At 43.0% G+C, this 26,735-nt stretch overlaps 1 protein-coding gene across 4 annotated transcripts in view; it reads left to right on the top strand.

Moving 5' to 3' along the window:
- SPNS3 (SPNS lysolipid transporter 3, sphingosine-1-phosphate (putative)) overlaps positions 1 to 26,735 on the top strand; it is a 69,665-nt gene that overhangs the window by 36,845 nt on the left and 6,085 nt on the right. For all 4 annotated transcript variants that reach the window (XM_090026590.1, XM_090026589.1, XM_090026593.1 and 1 more), the window contains exons 9-12: positions 678 to 830; positions 5,736 to 5,925; positions 16,045 to 16,110; positions 25,824 to 25,922. In XM_090026590.1, the coding sequence (XP_089882716.1) occupies positions 678 to 830; positions 5,736 to 5,925; positions 16,045 to 16,110; positions 25,824 to 25,922 (508 nt within the window). The remainder of the gene's footprint in view (positions 1 to 677; positions 831 to 5,735; positions 5,926 to 16,044; positions 16,111 to 25,823; positions 25,923 to 26,735) is intronic.

The following is a 26,735-nucleotide window of genomic DNA, read 5'->3' on the forward strand; positions in this document are numbered from 1 at the left end:
CTGAAAGCATCAGCAAAACAGGGCCAGAAGGAAATCTGGATCTCACTTGTGTCCTTAATAGTAACTAACATGCTGTTGAGTTCTGCATAGGCCCTGTGCCGATAACCCCTTTCATGATGCTGTCCTTGTGGGTTCTTCCTAAGCTGTGTTGCATCAGCAGGTTTTGGGCAATCTCATACGATGTTATATACCCTGTTACACTGCTTCATGGCATTGTGGCCAGAATTTGCAGAATGAGGAAGTGCATTTGTGGAGCAGTTGTGCAGCCGGGCCACGACGTGCTCACCGCTTCAGCTTTAGCACAGGGCTAAAAAACAGAATGGCCGTCCACAGGGTGGCACTGTTGACTTGTAGGAAGCTCACTTGTACAGTTTTCAAATTGTGGCAAAGAACTTAATGACCTGGCAGCATGCTGACATTGTAGTTTTGCTTTCAAAGCCTACCTGTAACTGCCTTAATAAATCTTGGCCATAAAATATACAAGAGGCTAAAGTTGAGCTTTCACATTAAGGAATCAGTAGGTCACACTACTGCTGATGCTGTCCTACTTGGTCTGAGTATAGCGTCTGTTCTCATCATAGTTTTTTGTGATCATGATTTTTATGCTTCCTGAAATAACATCCTTTTGCTCAAAGTATTTCTCAAAACTCTGATACTTGTTTCTCCTGATCTGGCAGCCGGAGTTTCATCTGGTCCACGTTGGGTTTTACAGCTGTGGCATTTGTGACCGGAGTCCTGGGATTCTGGATGCCGGTGTTTCTATACAGGGCTGAACTCCTCCATGGCATTGTCTCTCCATGCCTTGAGGAGCCATGCAGGTCCTCCAACAGGTGAGGTGTGCTTCATTCTTGAAAGCTATAGAAAATGTATGCAAGAACACGGTGTATTTCTTAATCCCAATGGTGGCCAGGGGCTCTCTTTCTAAGAAAAGGCTAGGGTTGGGCTGTGAGCAGTTATGGAGAAGGTATAAGGTACTGGTATTAAAAGAGATCACTGAGGAATGCTATGATCACCTTAAGGAATGCTGTGAGTTTATTGCTTTAGATTCATACTGTAAATGAGCTGGTGCCCTTTTCTTGAAGGTTCATTTACCTGGTGAGATGCTACTAGTCCTTCAAAAAAGGCAGTTTACACTGTAGCTTTTCAGTCTGTGGAGAAAGGCCTAGCTAATGGAAAAGAAGGTCCAAGTTTGAGAGCTCCCTTGACCTCCTAGATACATACATGAAAGTCACCTGCCCCCATAGAATGGATAACTGTCACCACCACGTGATGGGCTGTGCTTCCCTCCTTCATAGACCCTTTGGGAGTGTTTATTTTTTCAGTGCTTGACCCTGGACCCTCACTCTTCAGCAGTGGAAAGCTGCATAGGGCTGCTACTGAAAATCTGGATCTCTTGGCACCCTGTTTCTTAGTGGCTTCTGCTAGTAGGTCCAAAAGAGCTCCAGCATTGGTTGGAGATGTAACTCTAACAGGAGCTGTGCAACCATCAGATTTTTGCAGCAACTCGTAAATCTTGTCAAAATGAAGCACTGTATAGCTGAAATACAGTATTCAGGGACATTTGGGTAAACAGTAAAGAAAAGCCTACACTCACATCTCGTCTATCTTGGCTAGGTTTGTTGCGTTGTGGAAGCCCCACTTGGGCCTGGCCTCAAGGGAAGGGGCCCAGTGTTCTGCAGCAAAACCTGCTCTGTGTGTAGGGGAGAAGAAAGGGGAAAGCTCAGTTGAGTCACCCTGTATTTGAAGAAACAGCTTCTTGTAGCAGTATGCTCCAGTCTCTTTTCTTTGTCTCAGGTTCCAGTCTTGCTGTCTTTCTGTGTCCTGACACAGAAAGTTAAACTGGTTTCCCCATCCGTATCCAAAAAGTCTTCTTGGCTTGTCTAGTGGTGGTTCTTCCAGTCGATCTACCAAGTAGTTTGCAGGTAACTTGCATCTCCCAGGTGACTTGCAACCTTCACAAGCTGCAAGTTCTTGATAGTCCATTTGCAGCAGCCTCAGCATACCTGCATGGCTCATCCTTCATTATGTTCTTTTGTCTCTGGAAAGAGACTAATTTCTTTACGCTAGATGGACGTTAAAAGTGAGTAGGAAAACTTGATCACATACTTGTTACAAACCTAAAATGATATTGTCACAAAAAAACCACAAACCACAAGATATGTGCGAGATGTGGGAAGAAGGGGGAAGTCATCTAAATGTTCTGGTAAAAGATTACTAAGTAAAGATGAACCTGAGCACAAGATTCATTGTCAAAGTTGAGGGGAATTGAGCCCCCATCTGATGATACCACAGCAGTGAGAAAGGAACAGAGGTTATTGAATCTGAACCTGTTACCAAGTGGCCAGGTTTGAGACTGGAGTCACGGTAACAGGTCTGAGCCATCTGGCACAGCATCCTAGCACTCTGCCTCAAAATTGGGTAGCTTCTATCAGTCAGTAACTTATCTGTGGGCAGAACTGTGCTAGAGAGGAATAGTCAGGTACAGATATTGATATATAGGTAAAATATCTGGTACCTTTTAGAAAATTATGTGTGGTGTCAAAAGGAGGCAAAGGCTCTGCAGCTACATATCATAGCAAGGGACCTGCAGAAAAGAGGGTCCTGATGTAATTCTTGTCTGGCTTTTCATTGATTTTTGACATCCTTGCAAGCCTCTTGCCCTCTGCATGGAGGAAAACTTTCTCAGCCTGCTACACTGAGAGTAGTAAAGTATGCTTAGTACAGCTCTTAGATGCAGCAGTCACTCAAATACTTCCCAACATCTACACACTGAATGTCCATTCTCTGTGCATGTGGTCATAAATTCCTCCGTTTTCAGGGTATTTTGAGGGGCAGCGGATTGCCATGTTTTTTATCCTCATGGTGGGAAAGAAGGGTTCAGAATATAGAGGAAAAACAAACCAGAAGAGCTTTGTTTATCTCCTTGGGTAGCATGGAGAGACTAGGGGAAGCTATATTTAAGCAGGCTGACAGGCTCTGAACTCAGAGCTGGAGGTATTGGACAGTTTACTGGCTACTTCACCAGGAGATGGTGGCAGCAGATCAGAACTTCAGTACATAACTATTTTTGCACTGGCCAATCCTAGGACAGGCTTGGGTAGTGAAGTCCAGCCTGGAAAAACCTGCCCAGTTTCAGATAATAGGCACACTGATGTGAGAGTTCATGAATTGTCACCTGCAGGTACCCACCGTATCTCCTCTACTAGTAACTATTTCTGAGGAACTTGTTTTGCTCAGATGCTAGTCCTATTTTGCTTGTTCTGTTCCAAGCATAAGATGCAGTTTTATCTTCTAACTTGCATTTTGGATGGTTTGATGATAATGATATTAAAGTAAATGCTACCTTCATCGAAGTAAAAGACGGCGTGACATTTACTCTTATCTCATGTACTGCATCATATGCTAGGGTTTTATTGTCTTTTTTTAAACTGTCATGGGAGCTAATGCCAAGGACCTCTTATAGCTGGTTATAGATGTTTTTTGGTGGAGTGGCGTAAAGGGAAATATCAGATTTACATCTGCTAGTGCTGGGATTTTCAGGGTGCTGCACATTCCTGGATTTCCCCAGTGATATTTTAAGTGTGTCTGAAGCTGTTTAACAGCCAGAGGGGATGACTCTTGCTTAAGGATCAGTCTTGCAGCACCTAGGCTCCCTGGAAACAAAAATTCAACCTGCAGCATAGCTGACTCAGCCCTTTAGATACCATGCAGTTTATGTGCAGGTCTTCACACAGAGACCTTTGCACAGATCAGACAAGTACTTGGGGTTCTCAGATGTTTAAGACCCCCGGGCAACCTTAAGAAGAAAATTCTCTCTCCAGAGCTTAGCTTCTGTATTTCTTTCTCTCTGCATATTTTGTTGTGCCCTCTGATGGACTAATGCTAGGCTGCTTCTAATTTCAAATTTGGTTCTACCTGGCAGAGATGTTTCTAAAAGATTTGCTGGTTCTATGGATACTACAAGAATTATTACTAGTTATAGATTAGAGGATTGAGGGTGGTGAACTTGTAGTAACCTTATGCTTTGCCTAATGCCATTGGATTATTTTTCCTACTAATTCTACAGTGAAGTAGTGAAGTGATAATGTCCAGTTATCCAGGAGGCACTGGAAAAGCCAGTACACTGCATCACAGTTTGATCACTACAAATGCAGTTGCCCCTGCCCTGGGCTAGGGATAGAAATTACACATAAACCAGTTCAGATCTATAACACAACAGAAGTCCAGTGCACATAAGCTGCTTGCAAAATGGCTGAAACTGGTTTAAGATAAACCTGGGTGGATGTAGTATCAGACTTAACTGATTTAGGTTACATTGGTTTATTGAACTTCTGTCTCAGATCCCCCCGATTCAAGTTAACTGGCAGTCTTCCATCATGCCAGTATGCTTTGCATTTCCCCTGCAAACCCCACCCCTTGCAGGGTGGGTGAGCTAGCCTTGCCCCAAACTGTCTGCTCCAGCTGAGCAGGGAGGTGTGCTGTAGCACCCCCCGGCTTCTGGCCTGGGCCACTGCAGGCATGTGGCTGCATTTCCAGAATCAAAAATGAATGTCTGTTCACTTAGGCTGCTTGCAGATGTGGGAAAAAAAATGTTGCTTTACTTTAAACTTGGTGCGCTTCCACGCTGAGCCCAGCACATGCCCAGAAGAGACAGCACCTTAGTTGCACCAACATCCATAGAGATTGAACACCTTAGCTATTCAATCAGCTATTAAATACAATTACCAAAAAAGCCCCGTTGAAGTGTCCATTCTATACAAATGCTGCAGAGTTGGGTCACACTAATGCACTGCTGCTTCCAGGAAAAAGCATTTTTGTTTTGTTTTTTATCCACATTTGTCATTGCCCTTGCTTATCAGTTCAGTCTATGCAGCTTAGACTAACCTGTGAAGATTGAATTGATTCAGTCTCAGGCTTTTTGACTATCTGTACTTAGCCCTAGAGTTAAGGAGAACTGAAAAAGTAGGGTTCAGCATAAAGCTATAGACCTTGTTAAAATATATTTAAAGATTCATGTTCTCAGAACTCTCCTCTCCTGTTTCCACTCAGATGAAGAAGTTCATGATGTGTTCAACAGTGACTCCATAGTCTTGTCTTGCTTTGTCACTGGAATCTCATTTGGGACTGTGGGGATGTTGAGGGGCAAGGAGCCCCTTAAGAAGCTAATGAGGGTACATGCTTTCTTGATGAGGGTACTGGCTATTTCTAATGAGGATGTCAGCTCTTACAGGCCTACAAAAGGAACCCGAGTGGCATTTGAAATCCCGTGTTGTGAAAATGTTCCATGCAGTTTCAGTTGGATAGTTACTTAATCTACTCCGAGCTGCTCTGAAAAGTAAAAGCTGTTTCCAGCAGTAGAAGTTAGTCTGGCCAGATGGGTCACTTGAGGATTACAACTCTTATGCCAGTATGTTCCAGCGTGATGAGAACCCTTCCAAGGGTGTGGATTGTGAGGCCAGTAGCCCCATCTCTACTGTGGGGGTATGTTAACAGCTGCTCTGCAGGAAAACATCTGCTTTGAGTGGGCAGGAATCAATAGCAGAAATGTAAGTTGCATGCTTCAGTAATGTAGCCTTGGATAGAAGGGATTGGGATACCTGGATAAAACAGAGCCCACATTGGATTATTTTTTTCCTATAACCCTGCTAAGATTAGTGTCACAACTAACTGACCACTAATAATACATCTTTTCCTTAATATACCCTACTCACCGCATCCCTTTCCTTTACTACCAGCTTAATATTTGGAGCAATTACTGTTGGGACAGGAATTTTTGGAGTCGTCACTGGGGCAGAAGTTGCAAAAAGATGGAGGAAGATTAACTCCAAAGCTGACCCTCTTCTCTGCTCCATAAGTATGTTCATCTCTGCTCTATTCCTCTACGTGGCAATCATGGTAGCCCAGGAAAACATCATAGCTACTTACGTAAGTGATGAGACCATCTGTCCGCAACAAACTGCTTTGCAGGATATTGTGGGTGGGTTGACGTTGTGGCTGAACTGGTTCCTTTTCATTACCTGCTTACAGTGGCTAATGCCTGAGCACATAGCACTAAATTGGTCTGCGCTTCATAGGGGCAATCCAAGGACCTTAGAGGCCTCAAAGTGTAATGCCTCCCTCTTAGTTGGAGCAGGCAAATACCTGATGGAACGGGGAAGTATTGCAGACTGGGAGTAGCAGACTTCATAGACTGAACCAGTGTACTGAAGATGATGATGAGAAATTCAGGCACCATAAGTTTGGACAAGTGCTAAAAGGTTGCGTTGGATGCTTGGACACGTGACAAAAATTGGTCGATGTTTGCAAATTAATTGCATCACGTTGTACATGTGTGGGGGTTTTTTATGATATAAATGTGGGGGTCTTGATCCTTTCCTCCACCATAGTGGTGCCCCCCAGGGCAGTTAGCAGATGGATGCTGCCTGAACTGGGGCAGTACCTGCCCACTGTCAGCCCACCCTGGTAGCCCAGGAGGGTGCTGCTGCCACAGAAGGAAGAACTGCCCCCCCCACCTCAGTCCAGGGGCCACTCAGCCCACCAGCAGCTCGCCCCCCTGCCATGGGAGATGCAGGCAGGCTTTGTGGCAGGGGCAGGGAGGAAGGATCAGGCCCCTCACTGTAACAGTGCTGAAAGCTCCTAAGTTGAATTAGTGGGATTTTAATTGTTGGAATTAAAAACCCAGCATTTCGGTTTGGGGAACTAAACCCCTGTCATGTGTACAAGTACCCATTATGTTTTAGTTGAGTGAAGTGTGGCTGTCCCTTCCTCCACAGGTGCAGTGAGGTGCAAGCTCTAATAGACTGGCTTCTGGCATTTACAGCTCTTGTGTCTGTTTACTCCCAGAACACTTCAAGATTTGTGTGCTTGGCAGTGTAAGATGAACACAGTTCCTGCTTTCTGAATAATTTAGCCTTCAATTTGGGTGTCCAAAATCACTAGTTGCTCTTGAAAGCTTAAGCCCACAGTGATGTAAACAGTGTGAATATTGTTCTCAGTAAAGGGAAATGCAGAAACCTACCAGGAGTGATGAGTAGCTGCAGGAACTCTCAGCAAGGAGTAAGTGAATGCAAACTTTATTTTAGCCATAATTTGTTAACAGCCATAAAAAGACTCCAAACCCTTTCCAATGTACCCATGAAAAGACTACGAGCCTTTTCCAGTGCATCTTTTATTCACCATTACCAGTATTAACATAAATAATAGGATCCAGGAAGAGTTAATGATAGTAATCAACACATCAATTCAAAAGGAGTACTTTCATAGCTCCTTCTCTTCTAAAAATAACATTATGCTAAAGGAAAACCTCTTTGAATCTTCAGGAGCATGTTCTCCATGAAAGGCCATCCAGCACTGATGGGTTTTTCAGGCCCACAAATCCAAATGTGGTCTTTAATATGACATCATTTTTTTTATTAATGTGTGAAGAGTCACATAACAGAGTGTAATTATCTCAAGAATTTGTACTTGTCCTTTATAGGAATCACTCTCAAATCCTCATGCAGTCCTCCCTGCACCCCAGTACCTTTTGTACATAAAAGTATTGCACATGAGCATGGTTTCATATTCCACTAACTTCCACAGTTAAGATGATTCAGCCAGCATGTTGTAGAGTCACATTTTGTTCCCTGTCCTTAATTAGGGATGATAGCATGAAAACCCACTCTTTTTTTTAAGAGTTTGTCTCCTTCTCTTACATACCACTTATGAGACATCAAGTGATGACAAAGCTTTGTGAGGTGAACATCCTAATGAAGAAAAAAGCTTTTTATGTATAAAAACCTCATTGAAAGGGCTGGTGATATAAAAACTTCTTTGAAACCCACTCCTTTTTTAAATGTATATTGGTAGAATCCTTCCTCGAGTAATTAAATCTATCTCAGAGTAGGATGTGGGTCACCATGGTCTCAATGTCTGTCTTTTCCCTTCTTCCCTTGCCCCCACCCCTGCCTACAATGGGTCAATGGGTTTCTTAAATGCTCCAACTTTTCTGGATTATATTGGCTCTTTGTTGCGTATTAGAAAGGCTGGATCAAGCATGAGCAGTGGGTTGTAAAAAATTTTATGTACTTCTTACCTGTTTCTTATTCTTTACAGCCATCTGACTTGTTCCCTTTCCTGGTGCCTGTTATGTCTGTGTCTCTAAACTATATCTGACATAAGACATAATGGTGTGTGAATAAGGGTGGAGTGCCAGCTGGTGCATTTGACTTGAAGGTCCCACTGAAACAAAGCTTTCAGCAGTGGCAAAAGCTGTCAGAGAAACTGACTTTGCCATCATAGTTAATTCAGCCACATTGAAGGTAGCAAACTTGTCCCTACCACAGTGTATGTGACCGTAACCAAGGCAAAAAACCGCATGTTTCACATAATTTCCAAAGGCAGTGCCTTCTGGATCTAAATAAATGATGGAGGCCATGTTGGCTGGGTGCAGCTGATAGAGCCGTATCAAAATTGAGGCATGCATTCAAATAGGCAGGAATCTTTCTGTGGAAACTAGTGTGGCAGCTGGTAAAAGATGTTTCTCTCCTTTTGTTATCCATATTATTCAGTAGTTCTTTGCTGCAAAATTACTCTTGGGAAGTTTGTTCCCATAAAGTTGTAACCAAGTTGATGGAGTGTTTCACAGTCTCAGAAGAGGTTCTGGTTGGTTGGCTTGGAATTATTTGTAAAATAGATATAACTATCCAAAACTGTAAATTTTCTGTAACCCGGGTAGTACTCAGTTATGTTCTCCCCTCTCCAACTGAAGGGAATGTTAGCCCGGCAGGTGCTCTGTGGGGTGAAACTGCCTTTTGCATACAGTTCCCTCCTCCTATAAAGTGGGGACACATCTTAAGACTTAACTATATACAAATGTATTAATATATAATCAGAGTTAAAAATGGAACATATATAATAAAGATATGGGAACTATCTGCAATATACACACACACACACACGACTCTATGCAAATACTTTGGGTGCAGGTGAGGGATCTGGGAAACAAAGGGTCTCCATAAACATCATGCAGTCTTATACTCTAGTGAAATACTAATCTACAAAGCATGAGGCACAAGTTCACAAAATAGGAGGTGGAGGGTTTACAAAATATGAGGCCCAGGGGGAATAAATAAACAATAGCAATGCCCCAGGAGAAGGAGGAGCCCTAGATGAGAGGTGGGGAGCCCCAGATACCCCAGCTGGCCCTTTAACAAACTTAAATATCCCAATTACACATCACGGGAGAAAGACCCTTCTTCCCTGTAGAAATTCCCTTCCTAGGCAACTCACGACTCCTCCAAGGGCCCGGTGAGGCTCCCCTCGTCTTCCAGTGTGAGGTGTCTCTCCCCTTGGCAGGGGAGCCTCAGCTGCTTTGGGGCTTTCCTGGCCTCCGGCCTGCTTGGGGACCTGTGCACTGCTCTCTGCACCATTGGCCCTGCCTTGTGCCAGGGGTTGGAGACCCAAGCCGCCTGGTGCGGCACCAGGGTCTCGGTCTGCTCCTGGATCCTCCATGCACTGATTGTGTATCATGTACCCGGCCTGTGCCAGGGGTTGGAGACCCTAGCTGCCTTGTGTGGCTCCGGGGTCTCGGTCCGCTCCTGGACTCTCCATGCACCGACCTGTGCACCAACTGCCTGGCCTCCTGCCAGGGGTTGGAGACCTGAGACACTTCGTACAGCTCCCAGGGTCTTGGTCCCTCTCGGACTCTCCGTGCACTGCCTGTACACTGACTGCCTGGCCTCGTGCCAAGGGTTGGAGACGCAAGCCACCTTGTGTGGCTCCCAGGGTCTTGGTCCCTCTTGGACCCTCCGTGCACAAGCTGTGTACCAAGACAGGGCTGCGGGGCGTGGCTGCTTGCTGCTCCCCATCCAGTGACAAGTCTTCAGGCTCTTCCAGGGCAAAAGCCCTGCCCCGCTGGCCAACCCTTCCAGCTCTTCCTTGCCTTCGTCCCTCAATGCAGCCACCCATGCACCGGGCACGCTGCTCCTTAATTCCCTTCGGGGGCTTCGCCCCTAGATTGCAAATGGAGCAATCGGGGGTGGGGGGGTTAGTCCCCTCTCAGGTCCAGCTCTTCACCTTGCCCTCCAGTTGAGCTAGGGCAAACCTCTCCCCTGCCCTCACCTGATTGGTGAGAACACCCCACTAATCGCTCGGAGACCTTGTGAGGCGGCAAGCTGGGCTGCTGCAGGCCAGTTTGCCACATTTCTAAAGGTGATGCATGAATATTGCTGCAACGCAGCAAGTTCTGCCTCTGTAGTGCACTGATATTTATGTTTTGAATATTGGGATTAAGTGGGAGCCAGGTTATTCTTAGGGTTAACTCAAGCTAGGTTCATCTTCAGTCTGGCACAGTTCTGGAGTTAATGGAGTTTGCTCAATTAAAGGCAAATTTTGAGTCGATCTGCAGCTGCTCTCCACTCTGATAAAAGCAGCTGCAATTCAGCAAGATCATCTCCTACTCAGACCTCTTAGGTACCTTCCTTTCATCTTAAAGATGATGACCACAGTGGTGGCAGACTGCCTTGCAAACTTTACAGGCTGTACCCATGTACCAAAGCAGACAGTGGCAAATCTGTGGTTTACATGTGTTTCTTGCCCAAGCGATTCATCCACATCTCAATTAGGAAAGGGGCACTATTTAATCTTTTAAAAAGTTGGTTTAAAGGGTAGTCTGACATGTCTTCCATAGTTATGCTGTTGGAAGTGATTTAGTTCAGATGCCGTTTCATCACCTGCTTTATTTTTTCATCTGACATCATAACTAGCAAGCTGGTTGCCTCAACATATTTATGAATATATTCAGAGAAAAAAATACTGAGATTTTGAGTATGCTCATGTAAAATCCCTGCAAGACAGACAATTGGAGCACAACTCAGTTCTTTTCCAGGACCCTCAAGGATGAAGTAAGGCCTTTCCTTCAAAGCTCCTAATATCAAGTTGAACTGCAGCCTCTGCATTGTAGACAATTGTAAGGCTTGGAATCCTCTGGGTTGTCAAATATTCTTCCATTTCCCCTCAACCAGAAGTAAATAGACAACAGGAGTTGACATATTGCTGGAATCTAATAAGGGGAAATTTTAAAAGGACAAAGATGATGATAGATTTCCTTTAGTTCAGTGTGCTGTGAAACAAAGTACTTCCCCAAACACTGTAGTACAGCTGTTGCCATAAAACAATGCCTAGCAAGGTTGGAACCTTTATTAAGACATACAGATAGGGGATCACATGTATCCCTGGTGTAATTCCTTTGACTTAGGTTGTTACAGGATGGATAAATCTAGCCCATCATGTGCGGCAAACCGATGTGTTCTGGTTTCACAAGCAACTGCTGTAATACATTTATTAGTCAGTTTGGAGGCCAGATGAATTATTAGGTGCTTTAAAATGTGACTGACTTAGAGCAGAACATTTTTTACTTGCATTTAATGTTGATCACTAAAACAGCATCTAGGCCTTTACATGAGTATCAGGTAAGAATAGAGATAGCCCATTCATAGCAATAGATGGGACCATTATTCTGGAATCTAACCATTCATCCTTCTAAAACCAGTTGAATTCTGTTGTTGACTATGAACCAAACAATAGCTGCATGTTCCTTCGGGTTTTTTTCTTTACTGCGACAGATATTCAAAGGTGTATAGAAGTCCTCTTAATTATTGGATTAGGTCTGACTTGCCACAAACAAATGTGATTGCCTGTAGATTTAATGGAACCATTCCCCATATAAATTTAGACTAATGGCTTGAGAGGTCTGAGGCTGCATTGGGGAATAGCTGAAACAGTAGGGTGCCCTTAAATAATGCATGGTGGTTTCTCTGGGCAAACATTACTTGCAGGATCTAGTCTCTTGGTCTTGGGCAGAGACTAAGTACAGAGCATTTAGTGCAGTTGGATGGCTGAGCTTACACAGAGTATGACATGCTGCATTATACCATAAAGTGAAATATAACATCGATTTGAATTTTAAGATAGATAAATATCCTGTCTATGTGTATTTGTGGATATATCTATGTATCTGCAGCTTTATATATTGCAACCCGCAGCTGGTTAGGGAAATATTTTTCCACTTGTACCTAAAGCTATCATCCATGCAGAGCCTTAAAATGAACTTTGACGGCTTAAGGCAGAATCAGCACGATTCTCAGAACAAAAGAGAGTTGAATTATTTCACCTTATATGAGGTGAAATAAGAGAAATAATTCAGTCATGATACAAACTACGAGAGTTGAATTCTAATGAGTCAAAAGGGCTAGTGCCCTAGCAGCAATGTGCTAGAAAACTTGCTTAGCCAGCACAGTTCACATAATTTCCACCATTTTTAACATTCTGGGCCCAGTTTCTCCCTGGCTTCCTGAGATGAATTAGACACTTTTCTCAGTAGCTAGGTCTTGTGCTGTGGGAGGCTTGAAGGTATATATTTACTTGGATTTTTAACAGACTTCTATTGTGCGGTTTGTCTTTCTATGATAAATGTGCTCCGCTTTTACATTCCTGTGCCATTTATAAGGCTTTGTCCTACTCTGCTGCCTTTCAGGCTAGTATCTTCAATTACTTTATACTCAGCATCACAAAGTCTACTGTAAGGGGGATAGGTGGTATTAACCAGTTAATGCCCTTTGCAGCCTGTAAAATGTGGATAATGACTTGCTGTGGGCCATACTCTCAGCTGTTGATAAAATTGCTCCTTGCTGTCACACACACCGCATGGACCTGGCAGAAGTATGTGGCTAGGAACGTGCTATGTCAGGGTTGTAGTAGTGGCATTTGTAAGTATAGACAAGGTCTGGGACTTGTTTTCCCCTTTAGTTGGATTCAAACTACCTGTCACTGTCTTCCAGGGGTCCCAGAAATTACCTCTTTCTTTGCCTTCTCCATGCTTTGCTTTTACTTGTGATGTTTCTTATAGGCTGCTGCAGTTTTCATGAGATTTACACAACTGAAGTTCAAGCTGGCAGTCCTGGATACTCGCTTTCCCTTTCAGTACTTGTCTGCTCCATCAAATTGTAGTGCTTCTGAGGTATCGAGTTCTTTAGTGAACAGTGCTGTATATGAGTCTTTGTGGTACCAGTGAAAAGAGAAAGAAAGTATGTGTCGGGTACACAATTAGTTGAGCCTGCCCATGGGGAAATTGGACTGTGGTAGCTTTGGGATGAAGCAATAAAGGGCTAGTGTCCTCAATGGCTTGCACAGGTCCATGGTATTTTGTGGTTATTGCCAGGTGCCTTGGCAGTAGGATGAGCTCTGTGCTGTTGCTACTCATGGTAACAGATGTGTTTCATTTTTTTGGCCCAAAGTGCTGTAATGCAAGCATGTGTCACTTGCTCATTAGCTAAGGTTGGCACATGTAAGCATTTCTGTGCAGTTCATGGGATGAAAGACCCCAAATGGTCAAAAGCTGAAATTGCAAAATTCTAACATGTGCAAAGGCAAGGGCACTTGGCTCAAGTGGCCTCTCCTTGACTTCCATGATGGTTGGACTAGGCACATAAACCCAAGGCACTGACACTTACTGAACCAGGGATTAAGTGGATAATATTAGCCACTGTCTTGCAAATCTCTACCAGTTCTGTTGATCTAAGTTTCATTCATCTATTTTGGGTTTATCATTAGAAGTCTTGAGGCAGATTAGAAAGCTGCTTCATGAAGAATCTTGAAATGACATAAGCCTGTGTCCTAGATAAAGCTGTCACATGCTCCTGGTTTTCAGCAGAAAAAGGATGGTTTAGGAGTCAAACCCAGATCCAATAATGCAACTGGCCCTCATACCAAATGGGTCACCCTTAAGACTCTGACACTCATGGAAGGAGTCAAAATTAGATCTAAATTTTGTGATTAGAGTCCATCCCCAACAACAATTATATGACAACAGCTGGACTTCAGAGGCAAATGAGATGGAAGTAATTTGGACTGAGTGAAGAATAAGATCTTCTAACTGCTTCTGCCCCCTTTCAGATCTGTATGCCTGGCTAGATTTCAAACTTTCCCTGGCTCCCTAAGTTATGCAAAGTACCCAATCCACTTGGAACAATAAACCTTCAGTGACACAAGACCTAGCATCTGGAGTCTAAAAGCTGACCCTTTGGATAATGGACAATGGCAGCATTTTTTATGTGGATAGCTAAGCCACCAGATATTAGACTAGCAAAAGCAAGCCTATGGCTATATGTTTAATAGAATAAAAAGCATCTCTTTGACATAAACACTGATGTTCAAAGCACCGATATGGGCCTGACCTTTGTCATCTCTTACCTGAGTTACAAATGCACTTTGTCCCAATCCTTGCAGCTTCCAGGCTTTACCAGTAATGCTGGTTTTATCTTGGCGTTTTTATTCATACACAAATGGATTCAACTGTGCCTTTTGGGAAAATGGTAGGCAAGTGTGGTGAATTTACAGGAAGCTGAAACATTTGTTCCTGCAACTAACAAGGTGTAAGCTTCAACAGAGTAATGCAAAAAGCCGGTTCCATTGTCTTGAAACTGGCTTTTCTAAAGATCCCTGTTAATACGCAAAATGAGCTCTGACTAGAAATGTGTTCTAGGCCCCTTAGTGCCATGAGGAATTGAGGATCAAGGATGAAAATTACCTTTGGTGGTGGGAAGATTGAAAAAAGAATCAATTAATACCACTCTCATGCAAGCCCAGCAACTTGAAGTCTTCCCCCTGCAGTTCTTCCAGTTTGAGGCTTTTCTTCGTGGGCTGGTTGCCAATGGATGCCATCCTGTTGGCTTGTCTTGTGAAACCAGCTTTAATACAAGCTGTTCTAGTCATATGTAGGTGAGCTAATCTCACCTCTGGCCTATTGAAATCACTTCTGTGTAGAAGTCCTTGAGACAGAAACCCTACTGGGGTCCAGGTTGTAGAGGGAGAAAGTGGGAAAGAGGTATCAGTCCAGTTTATGGGACAAACAGACAACACAGAAGAAAAAGGAGTTGGCTGTAAAGAAGAAGCAGAGATTAGCGTTAGATCCCTGCTTCTTGGCAAACCCTTGATGGGTTCCCTTTGTGACTTGAGCAAACTTAAAATGACTTGCCTCAGAAAGTGACTTCAACTCCGGAGATCTTTAAAAGCAGGCTAGACGCACACCTTCCTGGGATTATTTGACCCCAGCAGTCTTTCCTGCCCAGAGCAGTGCGGCTGGATCCAGTGATCTCATGAGGTCCCTTTGAGCCCTAAACTTCTGTGAATCTGTGTGAATCCTGGAGTCCACGGTGCTAACTGTTGGAACCTATTCCTGTAAGTAAATTGTAATTTGCCTCCTATACTTAAGACTTCAGTCACTGCCTCTAGAGTCAAATGCTGCCTTCAAGAATTTGCAGCTTTGAAGGGTAAGCAGTGTCATTTCTGATACACCACAAGAGTAAAAATTGCACGTTGCTTGGTTTTTATTTGCATTATTAAACATGCTTCAGTGGATTGGCAGGTAGAGGGTTAATGCTTTCCAAGACCACAGCTCTGAGAACTATAGGAGTCCAACCCCTCCTCTCACATGGCTGGGCTTCCATCTGTGATGAATTGGGCAATTCCCTCAGCACCCTAAGAGTGATGTGAGCCAAGGAGTCTAGGTTGGTTGTCTCTAGGAGCCACTTGCTTATTGGAGTCCGCCTCCTGGGAAGAGCCTTCTTACTGGAATACTTGACCCCTGTCTGTTAAGAGCCATTCTGTTCACTTCATTTAGAGGTCAGGTCAAAGGTTCATCTTTGAGGTCACATTTTTAAAATTGCATCTGACTGGGCGGTGCTTCTGTCTTCTAGGCTCTTGCTTTGCTCTTGGCTGGGTTCTGCAGGCGGTGAGCAAGAGTCACTTTTTTTTCTGCTGTGGTTTAGGGTTTGGTAATGAAGACTTGTGATTCCTTGTTCTGGCTGTGCCACTGTGTAGATATGACAGTGAGCCAAACCACTTAACTTCTATGCTCTGGTTTCCTTATCTTTAAACTAAAAATGATACCTGTAATCTTGCATCAGGAAGGTTTGCAAAGAGATTTACATGCATGACTACTCTGAGAATGAGCTAACCTCCTTTGAACGTGCCTAGCCACTTATACTTTTTTTGCTCTTGTTGCAGGTTTTAATTGCACTTGCAGAATTTTTTTTGTCCTTAAACTGGGCCGTTGGGACTGACATGCTATTGGTAAGTCCATCATTCCTGCATGTGTATAACCTTTTTGCTTGATAACTTGATACTCTTCTCAGTCACGTGTACTAGTAGTAAGAAACTCCTCAGTGCCTGTTTCTTATGGTACATATTTTGTTTCCTCAAAGAGTTTCACAGGTGGAATTCCATTCACACCCAGGGTATAACTCATCCATTCACACCAAGGGTATAACTATCAGAAAGTAGTGCCATGCAGAGAAACCAGAGCTAGCTCTGAATTAGTTAGTGTGGATGCTGGTGGCAGTACAGGTTTGTTGGCACACTGTTCCACCCTGGCTATAAGATAGCTCAGAATGAGCTAGACTTCTATACAGGAAACAGTATAGCCATATTACAAGAAGCAATATGTAGATGCTCAAGTGCACTGTGGTATCGTTGACCAAGCTATACTGCTTTTGGTACTTGCCTTGTTCAGATGTAGCTTTGGTACCTGCCCAGTGCTGCATGGTGTCAGTGCCTGTCAAGTCTTCTGCAGAAGTAGGAGCCATTTCACAACCCATATGCCAGTGCTCCTGCTGAAATGGATAGAGTAAGAGATACAAAGTTAATAACTTACATTTTCCTGGAGATTTGCTTTGTTGAATCTTGCTTTACTATTCTGTCAACTACCAGGAAGTTTCTCTTCTAAACATGCAGCGCACACAGCTTCCAACATTTACAAATCAAATTCATACGCAGTGTCACACTGCTGAAGTGTTAGGAAAACAGTGAAGTTTACTAGACTATTGGTGGTTCCAGCAGTGACACCACAAGCTAAGGAGAGTAACAATGAATATTACACTTGACTTCCCTAATCTGTAACTCTCTTTGGAAGAGTGCTGTGAAAATCATGTGTCTCAGTGTGTCTGCATCAATGAGGGGCTGTTTTTTCTCTTTGTAATAAGGCAATTTTGAGGTAGTAACATTTTAATGATACTTTTTTTTTTTACTAGGACTTCCATTTCACAGAAGAATTTGGCTGCTTCTTTCTTGAACAGTAACTTTGCAGTTGTTACTTTTGCTTTAACATGCAAAGCAGGCTAGATCTTGCACGAGAGAGGTATCCCTGACATCACTATGGGTAGGGGTGCATGGATACCTTGCTGTAAAGTACATTGGTTCTGATTCAGTTAGTTTGTAAGGGCACCAGGGAGTAACACTATGCAAGATAGGTTGTTCCACTTTCACTGAAGGCTAAGCTTCCTTAAATTTATTGCAAAGAGAGAGTGTGCGCATGAGCAGTTACCCTAGAGTGGTTGGTGTGCTCTGTTTTCACACCCTGGTTACTGTTTTCACAGTAATGTACTTGTAGCTTTGCTTCTGGCAGTGTAACAGTGAACTGCATGTAACTTGCTCTTCTGGAAAAGTTGTAACACTAACCATTGGCACAATTCCAAAGGAAAGATTGTAATATTCTAAGTTATTCATATCTAGTAATCCTCCTGTAGAAACACCATGCAGTAGTATCACATCCAGAGTCTATCAAAGTTACTGGGAACCATTACATTCATTTCTTTCCATAAAAGGTGGGCATGACTGTCTGACCCAGAGACTAGAAGCTGTACATTACAAACTGTACAACACAGTAAAGAAAAGGACCCTCACCAAAATGATGATAAGCTCTGTAACCAGAAGCTGGATAGTGCTGTAGAGAAAGAGCAGGAGTCACTTGGGTGTCTTTCATTCTGTGCAGTATTTCTTATCTCAAAGATCCCAAATCCTCTTACAAATTTAGGGGTGATGTTGTGCAGTCCTTAAACATATGCTTTACATCTGTATGACCTATAGTTCAGATGTCATTATATGGCTTCAGTTTTTGATGCACAGCAACATAATGCACCAGTGTGGAATTACGTAGGGCTAAGTGGGAACCAGTATAGGTACTAGATGATGATGATGTATAGAAAAGGATTGCCATTTTCCTTGGGTGCAGAAGTGAGAGTGCTTCTTAATCTGTCAGTCCTTTAAAAAAAAGTACAGAGTCCCTAAACTCAGCCTTGACAACATAAAACATGCACAGCTCTACATTAAGGTTAGATCAAATTAGGCAAACACATGGGTCTAGAGTTTATCTACCCTGTGTCCTACCTTCTGCCTGATTTTTAGACTGACATGGCTAACTACTTGTCTAGAGTATATTCCAAGATTTTGCAATATGACTGCCACTTGCATCTTTGAGATGAAAGAATAAAGCTACCAAATCAGAATTCAAAACTCTCCATCACATCACTGCTGAAATGGACAATTATGTCAGTCTTTCTTTAAATGGATCATATAATGGATACTGTACCTTGTGGTACCACTTTCTGTCGCATGTCACATTACAAAAAAAATCTACTTCATTAAATTGGAGTTCTAATAAAAAAATCTGAAAGTGACCTTAATGAACTGGTTGTCAGCTCAGCTCTTTTTTTGCGGTCTACAAAGGGTCAAAAACAATTACCCTGTGAGACTGAAGAAATGTAAGCAAGGCTGGGCATAATCCATCAGAGAGACTCAAAGGTATTTTTTTTGATTGCTTTCTATTTCAGTTTACTCTATCAGTGTTTCTTACATCAGTGGCACCAATTACTGTTACACATTTTAATTTTCTTTTTTTAAAGACCACTTACTGCTTCAGCATGAGGTTTTAAGTAGCTTTTAATTGAATCATACACTTTTCTCTGAACTTTAAACCTGGATATTAATAAGCCTACAAGATGTCCTTGCTACAGAGGAAGAGGATGCTTCAGTATTTTGCTTGTGGGATGTCATAGAGAGACAAAGTTCAGACCAACTAACAGCGTTAGTTATAAATGGGAAAACCAAGGCAGAGGATGATACTTAACTATTGTTAGTAGCAGTCTTGGAGTGGCACAAAGGAGCATTGCTGGTTAGAGCAGAAGTTACAAAGCTGATGACATTTCCTTTGCCCTCATACTTGTATCTCCCATGGAGCAAGAAAAAAACCAGAACCTTTGACTTTTTAATATTGTGCGCCTTCCCAGCCTCTTGCTTTGTGGAAAGATTCTAACTGAAAGATGTGTTTTGTACCAGTACAGCAAAAGACTTTCCTGTAAATTAGTGCTTTGTTCTGAGCTGTATTAAATGTTGCAGCAGGTGACTTCTAGCAAGTATCAAAAAGAATGGTTCTGTAGGGAATCTTAATGATGTTCAGTTTCCCGACCAAATCTGCATGTGTTTTGTGGTGGACTCGTTACGTGCTAAACATGGCTAATTGATGAAGTTGTGCTGGTTATACGGTGCTTCACTTGAGTGTCTTGGAACCTGTCTTCCATTGCACTGAGACTATTGTATTGGCTGAGAGGTGTCATAGCTTGCTCAGTAACCAATTCATCCATTGAATTTGTCTCTTGTCTGAACCAATGCGATTGCTGATGACATGGCTTCTCTTGGCATGAAAGTACCTTTTTATATGCCATGGAAGTACCTTTTCTTTCTCCCCACGTGGCATTGCTATCCAGACAATATAGTTGGGCATTTATTTATCCTGCAACCTGTGGAGCTGCAGACAAAGGAAGATGCTGGCTGAATGATAAGCTTGCTTTTTCTTTTTGTGCTGTTACATCAAGATGCATTGCACGTAGCCAGCTCTGTGCCCCCCTTTTTGGCAGTTAATGTGGAGACAGCTACTGTACAACTGCATTCATAATACATATGTGATCTCAGAGGTACTGCAGCTTCCTTTGTGGGTCCAGTCCATCTGCAGAAGGCTGTATATACGGGCTCCCTCACAGGCATAAGCAAGCAGAGTAAACTCAGTGAAAGAAGAGGGGAAGCATGTGGAGCCTGGCCTTGTGCTTTGGGATGTCAGAGTATATATCTAAAGCCCTTGGCAGGTGAGAGTGAGGGAGATAATCTTAGTTGGAGGCTTTGAGTGAGGAGGTAGGGTGAGAACCAAACCAGGGCTGTGGGAGGTTGGTGAGAACCTCTCTGCATTGGGCCAGCTGGTTGTTTTTATCTGCTTGGTTAACTGGCAGCTCTGCTGTGTAGTGATTCTATGGGAGACAGCAGGATAGGGCCTATAAACTAAGACATTTTGTTTTGGGTTTCCCGGTCTATCAGGGACTCTTGACTGCCTGTCCCAGGAAATGATTTTTTGCAGGCTCCCACCTAACACTGTGAGAAGGAGCAGGTGCCTGGGCTGCCACTTTTCATGGGCAGCATATTCTGGCACACTGTTTAGAAGTTTCTAGGGTATGAGGCTTCATTTTGTTCTTTTTTGAACAAGAGCTATATTGCATTGAGTGCTAGCAGGAGGAAGAGCAGTTCCTGAAGCAGTATGTGCTGTTGCTGGTACATTAGCCTGTACTGCAGCTAGTCAGGCTCGGAGAGAGCAAACTGCACAATTGCATAAAGGTGTTGTTTTGCCTACTGAGCACATTCCTCATTTCCCTTCTTCCTTGTTGACTGTTTTTCTTAGCCACTATGCTCCAAAAGCTGCTTGTCATTTGACAGACTGGAAATCTGTTACCATTACTGCACTTCATAAAAGAATGGTGGTAGGTATGGGGTGGGTGAAAGACTTATCTCTGGCCTGCCTGTTCAGTAATTCCTAATATATTTTAATGGGGAAAATTCAGTCTAAAGAAAAGGGAATCAATCTCTTTGCAATAGCCAGGAGTAGACCAAGTCTCCAATCCAGGGGCCCACCAAGCCCTAATTCTAGAGTAGAAAAGGTTTTCTCCAAAATCCCCTAAGCATTTCTGGGCAGTCTTTGCAAAGATAGCTCATGGGACATGAAAACTTTATCTGAATACCCTTGTCTCTGAGGGTGGCCCTGCCATGATGGGATTTAGAAATGTTGAGTGGTTTGAGTGGGCAGATGGCTGCTCTGCTGTGCCCATCCTGTGGGCAAATAGGACTTTCCAGATCCAATAATCTAGCACTTGTCTCCAGTTATAATTGGCAAGAAATTGCACACAAACTAATTAGGTGCATCATGAAGGCAGTATTGGGGGCTGCAGCAGAAGGGCTGAATTTTTCTGGCGCTGGAACAAGTGAACTCAGGAACCAATCCCTGCTCACAGTATCCCTATTGATTGGATAAAGAAATTTAATAATGTTCCTAATGACTAATACCCTCCCAGGAGCCGGTTGTGAGTAGAAGCCAATGGAGAGAGAATCGAAACGAAAAGGACCACAGCGTGACAGAGCAACTCTTCTGGTTTTAAAACCATGTGCAGATTGTTAGAGGCAGGTGCGCTGGCATTTAATAAAGCTGTGTTGTACAGGACACTCCAGGTGGGTATGAATAGGATGCTTGGACACCCTAAGGTATTGAGTGACTCTTGTGTTCGTGTACCCAGCTGCCTCCCAGTAGGGGGAAGAGCACAGACCTGTGGGCTTGTTCTAAAAGCTTCCTGCAACTGGTAGCAGAAGGGAGCAGACCCCGGAAAGCTCCCAGCTAATAAACCAGAAAATAGTTGTGCATCTGGAGAAACTATATTTTGTTAAAGCAAGGAATTGAACCTTGGCTCACTTCCAGCTAGAAGATCACTGGTCATGGCTATGTTCCCAACATTCAAACAGTATCAAGCAGGTTCCTCCATGTAAATTTGTTAGCTGTGCAAAGGGCTTACCTTCATCTGGACTGGAAGAGAAAGAGCCAAGTTGACTGTAATTCATGACCTCGCTGTTTTTGGCATGCCTATGCATAGACACTTTAAGTGCCCAATTTAAATCTAAATAGAAATAGGGCACTTTTATCTTCCATGCACTAAAACAATGGCATGAATTAAAATGAGTAAAAGCAATGCTGCCTTTGTATCCAGAAAAATGTGCATTTATTTCAAGACAGAAAATATGAGTGGGTTATTTCGCTGTATAATCCTAGTGGAGAGAAGACACTGGCAGCTTTCACCATGAGGTAGCTAAGCTAGGTGAACTGCCACTTCACGTCACAGTAGAAGCTTACCTGTGCCTTGGTCCCCATAGATTTGTACGGCAGGACAGCCAGATAACACACCTCTCTTTTGTAGCAAAGACGTGGCTTTAGTTACTCGATGCCCTGTTTTTGTAGATGTGCTTAGAGGCAGGTGTGGTCTTTAAAATAAGACATTTTCTACTAAAGCAGACTGTCCAATGTCTGGATACTGCCAGTGGTGGAGAGAACAGCTGGTATGGATGCAGGTGCAGGGAGGAATTTGATTTGTGCCCAGTAGGCTGTGCTTTTGTGCCTGGTACTGTTGTGGGGAGGTAGGGGGATTCTGGAGTTTGCAGGCAACTGTTCTCGGATGGAAAACTGGCTTGATCTGCAGTGTATTATACTGGCAGAGGTTTCTCCTTACTGACAGAAACCAAGATCGTGGCTCACCTACATTGGTACAGGTTATTATACTTCCTGCATCTGCATAAAGGGGCTATGCTGCTTCAGTTTTATCATTAATGTTAAAATGTTGCATGTACACGCTGACCCTGATTCCTGATATGTAAGTATTACAGTTGCCTTTGCAGGAGTGTTCAGTGCTGGGGTTCTGGCATCTCTGACTTAAGGAGCTGTAGCTTTCCTGCGTTCCAGCCTCAGCTTCAGTGGGAGCAGTTCTTTCTCCAGTCCTAAAGATACATGGTGATGGTTTGCTGTTGGAACAGAATAAGTGCTTCTTGCTGTTCTTTGTAGTGCTCCGAGACCTCTTCATTTATAAAGCCCGCTACGAAGGTCTATGAACAAGTCAAACTTCTGAGTAAGAACTGTGTGTGAGGAAATTTTTCCCCTCTCTACCCCTTCCCCCTTCTTTCTAGTCCCTCCTGCACCCAGATGTGATGCAGATACAGCTTATACTTACACCTGGGGTTTGTCCTGTGGTAAGACACTAGTCACCACACTAAATACTTCATGAGATGTCCCAAAGTGAGGACAGTTTCTATATTTAAGAGTGTTAATTATTAACAAAGGCAGCACTGTTTCTCTGTCCCACTCTGTCTCATCTTATAGCTTCAAAAATGAGCCTTTAACAAAAGAAATATACATTCTGAAGAGCAGACATAGGGATGGATGGACAAATCCTTCACGTTCACATACAGATGGGGTATCACTGAGGGCCAAACTGGTTCCCAAAATTCAGGGGTGCTTGAGCTAGGGGCCTACCTTTGTGCTGGGAAGAAGAAGAAAAGAAATCCCAGGATTTGCTTCAATCCAAGAATAGCTTTTCAGTGTCCATCTACAAGAGAAAAGGACTAAACACAGGCCGCCTTTCAGCATGTATCAGAAGGCAGTGAAACAAAGGCTTCTGCCATTGTCCCAGAATAGAATATTGTCTACCCCGCTTCATAACAATGCTCCATGTCATTGGCCCTGCTTCGGGAGGAAGAAGATTTGCCAAGTACACAGTTACACATTACACACAGGTACACAATTGCCAACTAGAGGGATAGGCAGTTGATGGAGATAGATGATGAATTTTACACATCTGACACTGTGCTTACAGAGGATGAAGTGAATTGAGAAGAGAGTAAGCAGCCTCTTCAGAGGTTAGCCCTTTCCCTCAGCAATGGGTTAACCTGAAAGCTTTTTAGAGAATGGGGTGGACTAAAATGCTGGTTGTACCAGAGTAGCCAGCTGTCCATCTAAACTGTGGAGTTCTAGCTAGCACTCAACTGCATTGCAAGTCAGTTCTCATAAACTATTTACTAAACAAAAAAATAATGAACTACCTTCGTGTCCAGAAAACAGTTCTGCTTGTCCCATTAGTAACTTTTGGGCTGTTTCATATATTCAGGATCTCTGTACCTACTGATTGGTGGGTTTAGTTGGCATTAGTGTAGCATGTACCTGTTTCTGAATTGACCTGGGTAGGAAGTAAGTTTCCTATTAATTGATATGTTAAGCAGGTATTCCACAAAACTGCTCTCTACCTTTCCTGACAGTAGGACATCTCCTGTATAGTGTCTCTCTAACACTGCAAGGTTTGATTTCCCTCCTCTTTTCCAGCAGGGATCCTTCACTTTCTCAGGCAATAGTTTCATGCCACAGTAATATTTTCAGTGCTCAGGCACCCATGATTTGTTCTACCCAGCACTGTCCGTTCTCTGTTTCCACCTAGAAGGAAGGATGGTATTATGGCAAAAGCACTGAATTTCAGACTCTGCTTCGCTTCTGTACAACCAGTATCACTGGCCCCTTCTCCTTTGTTTCATCCATATAGTTTGTGAGTTCTTCATGGGAGGTGTAGCTATAAATTGGGTGTGAGTGACTGTCTGCTAACCTTTCTTTAACACAGCCATGGAATTGACTGTGATGAGCAGATGCATTTAAAAATACAACATGCCCTTGTTCATAACAAGGAGAAAAGCTAATACCTTACTTAACATGGAGTCTCCTTTCTCCTATGGTAGGCTTACATTGCTGCATATTGGGATTTAGTACAAGGGAACCCTAATCTCAGTTTCTTGGCACTGTTGTATTACTCCTGAGTCACTGGCCCTGGAGCTGGCTCTGGATTGATGGTAGTCGGTCTGATTCTGACACTGGTCTCCCTGTAGTCTCTGTGAATGCGTCTTCCTCTATAAAATCGCAACAAAGTCTTTTGTTGTTTGAGGTTGCTATAAAGGATGGGGCTGGGAGAAATGTGAGAACACTATTTTCTTGCCTGAAAGATGAGCAAGTGGCAGGTATTTGGAAAACAAAACATACCAAACTTCACAAAATGACTGCTTTGTAAAAACTTTGTCTATCCAGACATGTGTAATAACGATGTAAACAGTGTCAGAACAGGAGAGCAGCACAAATTATATAGACTGAACTCTGTTTTATGCACAGTTGATCTCTCTATTAGCACAGCCTGAAAAGCTACCATTTTTCCAAACAACAACGTTCATTTTTTAAAATAACCATAATCATCCCAACTATTTGTGCATCTTGGACATGCCGTTACATCTTTTCTTTTTTACCTGGCTATTTAAAGTATTTAATTTAAAGCACAGTTTGCCTGAGCAATATTAGAAATGCTACATATGGGATGAATGGACATCTCTGGGAACCAGTAAACACCAGTAAATCCAGCCTGGCAGAGCTGGAGCTATTGCTATCAGGTACCTTTTGGTATAAGACGTTTGATTCCCTTCCCTGGTATCTTTTCAGTGTCTGATGTTTGTCCTTGGCTACTATCCCTGTTCAGTTTTGGCAGCGTCTGGAGTCACAAGTCCCAACATCCCCACAGGCCTTCTTTCTAGGTCAGGCCAGACAATTACCATGCAGCATGGGGGAAGCCTGGCTGTCACTCCAGACCTATGAATAAGTCTAAAGCCACAAGAACTATCAGTCAGCATCTTCTGTGAATGCTGCAATTGGGTGGCCAAATCAATCTGTATATGCTGGAATGAGTGTCCTAATGAAAGAGAAGTTGTGTTTTCTATTTTTTCTTCGTTCTTTCTTTTACTATTTTGACTGGATGGATAATTTTTCAAAGCTGCTACTCCAGTGTCTTCTGCAAGTTTTCTAAACTGTTCCAGCTACTGATCTCCATCCTCAAACTTGCAGCAGCCTTTGAATCGAGAGCAGAGCATATTCACCCTGAACAGTCTTCTATACATTACTATCCTGACCATTCAGTTGGTCCAATATATACAACATCCACAAAAACTTTTGCCGCTAGTATTTTGCATATTCCCTGGAAATGCTACAACAACCTTTCAACACTATGAGCAACGGTCATTTGTATGCTTATTCTTCACATATTGCTGAGCCTCTAATCTCCCTTTCTTTCTTTTAGTGTATAGTGGAACCAAATTGCCAATCAACAGGTATTGCATTGCAGATTTTGGTGAGCCATCTTCTGGGAGATTCAGGCAGTCCGTACCTGATTGGAATAGTAAGTTTTTTGTTTGTTTGGTGGGGGGAGCAGTGAAGGGTTGATATCATTTTTTTTAACGCTGACCCAACCCCTTTTTAATATAAAATACCTAAAAATTTCTGAGGAACAGGCTCTCACAAAACTTCAGCTGATGCCTGGGCCTAGATTGGAAATTGCAGTAGTGGCTTTTCTTGTAGTGTGGTATGAGATGCATACAGCCTTCACTTAAACCAGGTTTCTTTCTTGATTAACTACATACATGATTCTTAGCCCAAAATCTTGAAAATGCCTGGTCTATAAACTTCTGTATCTCTGCATCTGAAGAGTTCTACTGAGTATATACTCATACGCTTTCAGGTTTGGTGCCATACTTTAATTTCAGCTCTGCTGATCCATGCTGGGTTTTGGAGGCATCATGTTTTAATGCAGCGGCTGTTGTTCAGTGTTTAAATGTGTTTCTTATGTCGGACACCTCCCTAGGAACTACAAAATATCAATTTATTCTTCCAAAAGCCAAAAATATACTTAAATCTATGGGTACCAATTTGTCTTGTGAAATTTCTTGAGGAAAACTCAGATTCACGCTTTTTTTGTAATAATAGGCTGGTATTCCAAGTGCTTCTCTCAAATGTTCCTCAGTTTTCAAAACGTTACATCTGTGTGGGCTTAATTGTCACGCTACTATGTAAGTGCAGGGGTTTCTTTCTGATTTTTTTTTTAACTGAGGAGGAGGAGGGTTCGAGGAGTTGAGCAAACTTCATATACATCCAAACCCCCCCCCCCCAAAAAAAAAAAAATGGGAGGGTTTAGCTTGCTGAGTTGACCCACTAG

This window comes from Crocodylus siamensis, chromosome 13, assembly GCF_052110815.1.
Source record: "Crocodylus siamensis isolate JL-2025a chromosome 13, ASM5211081v1, whole genome shotgun sequence".
In the NCBI taxonomy this organism is placed as follows: Eukaryota; Metazoa; Chordata; order Crocodylia; family Crocodylidae; genus Crocodylus; species Crocodylus siamensis.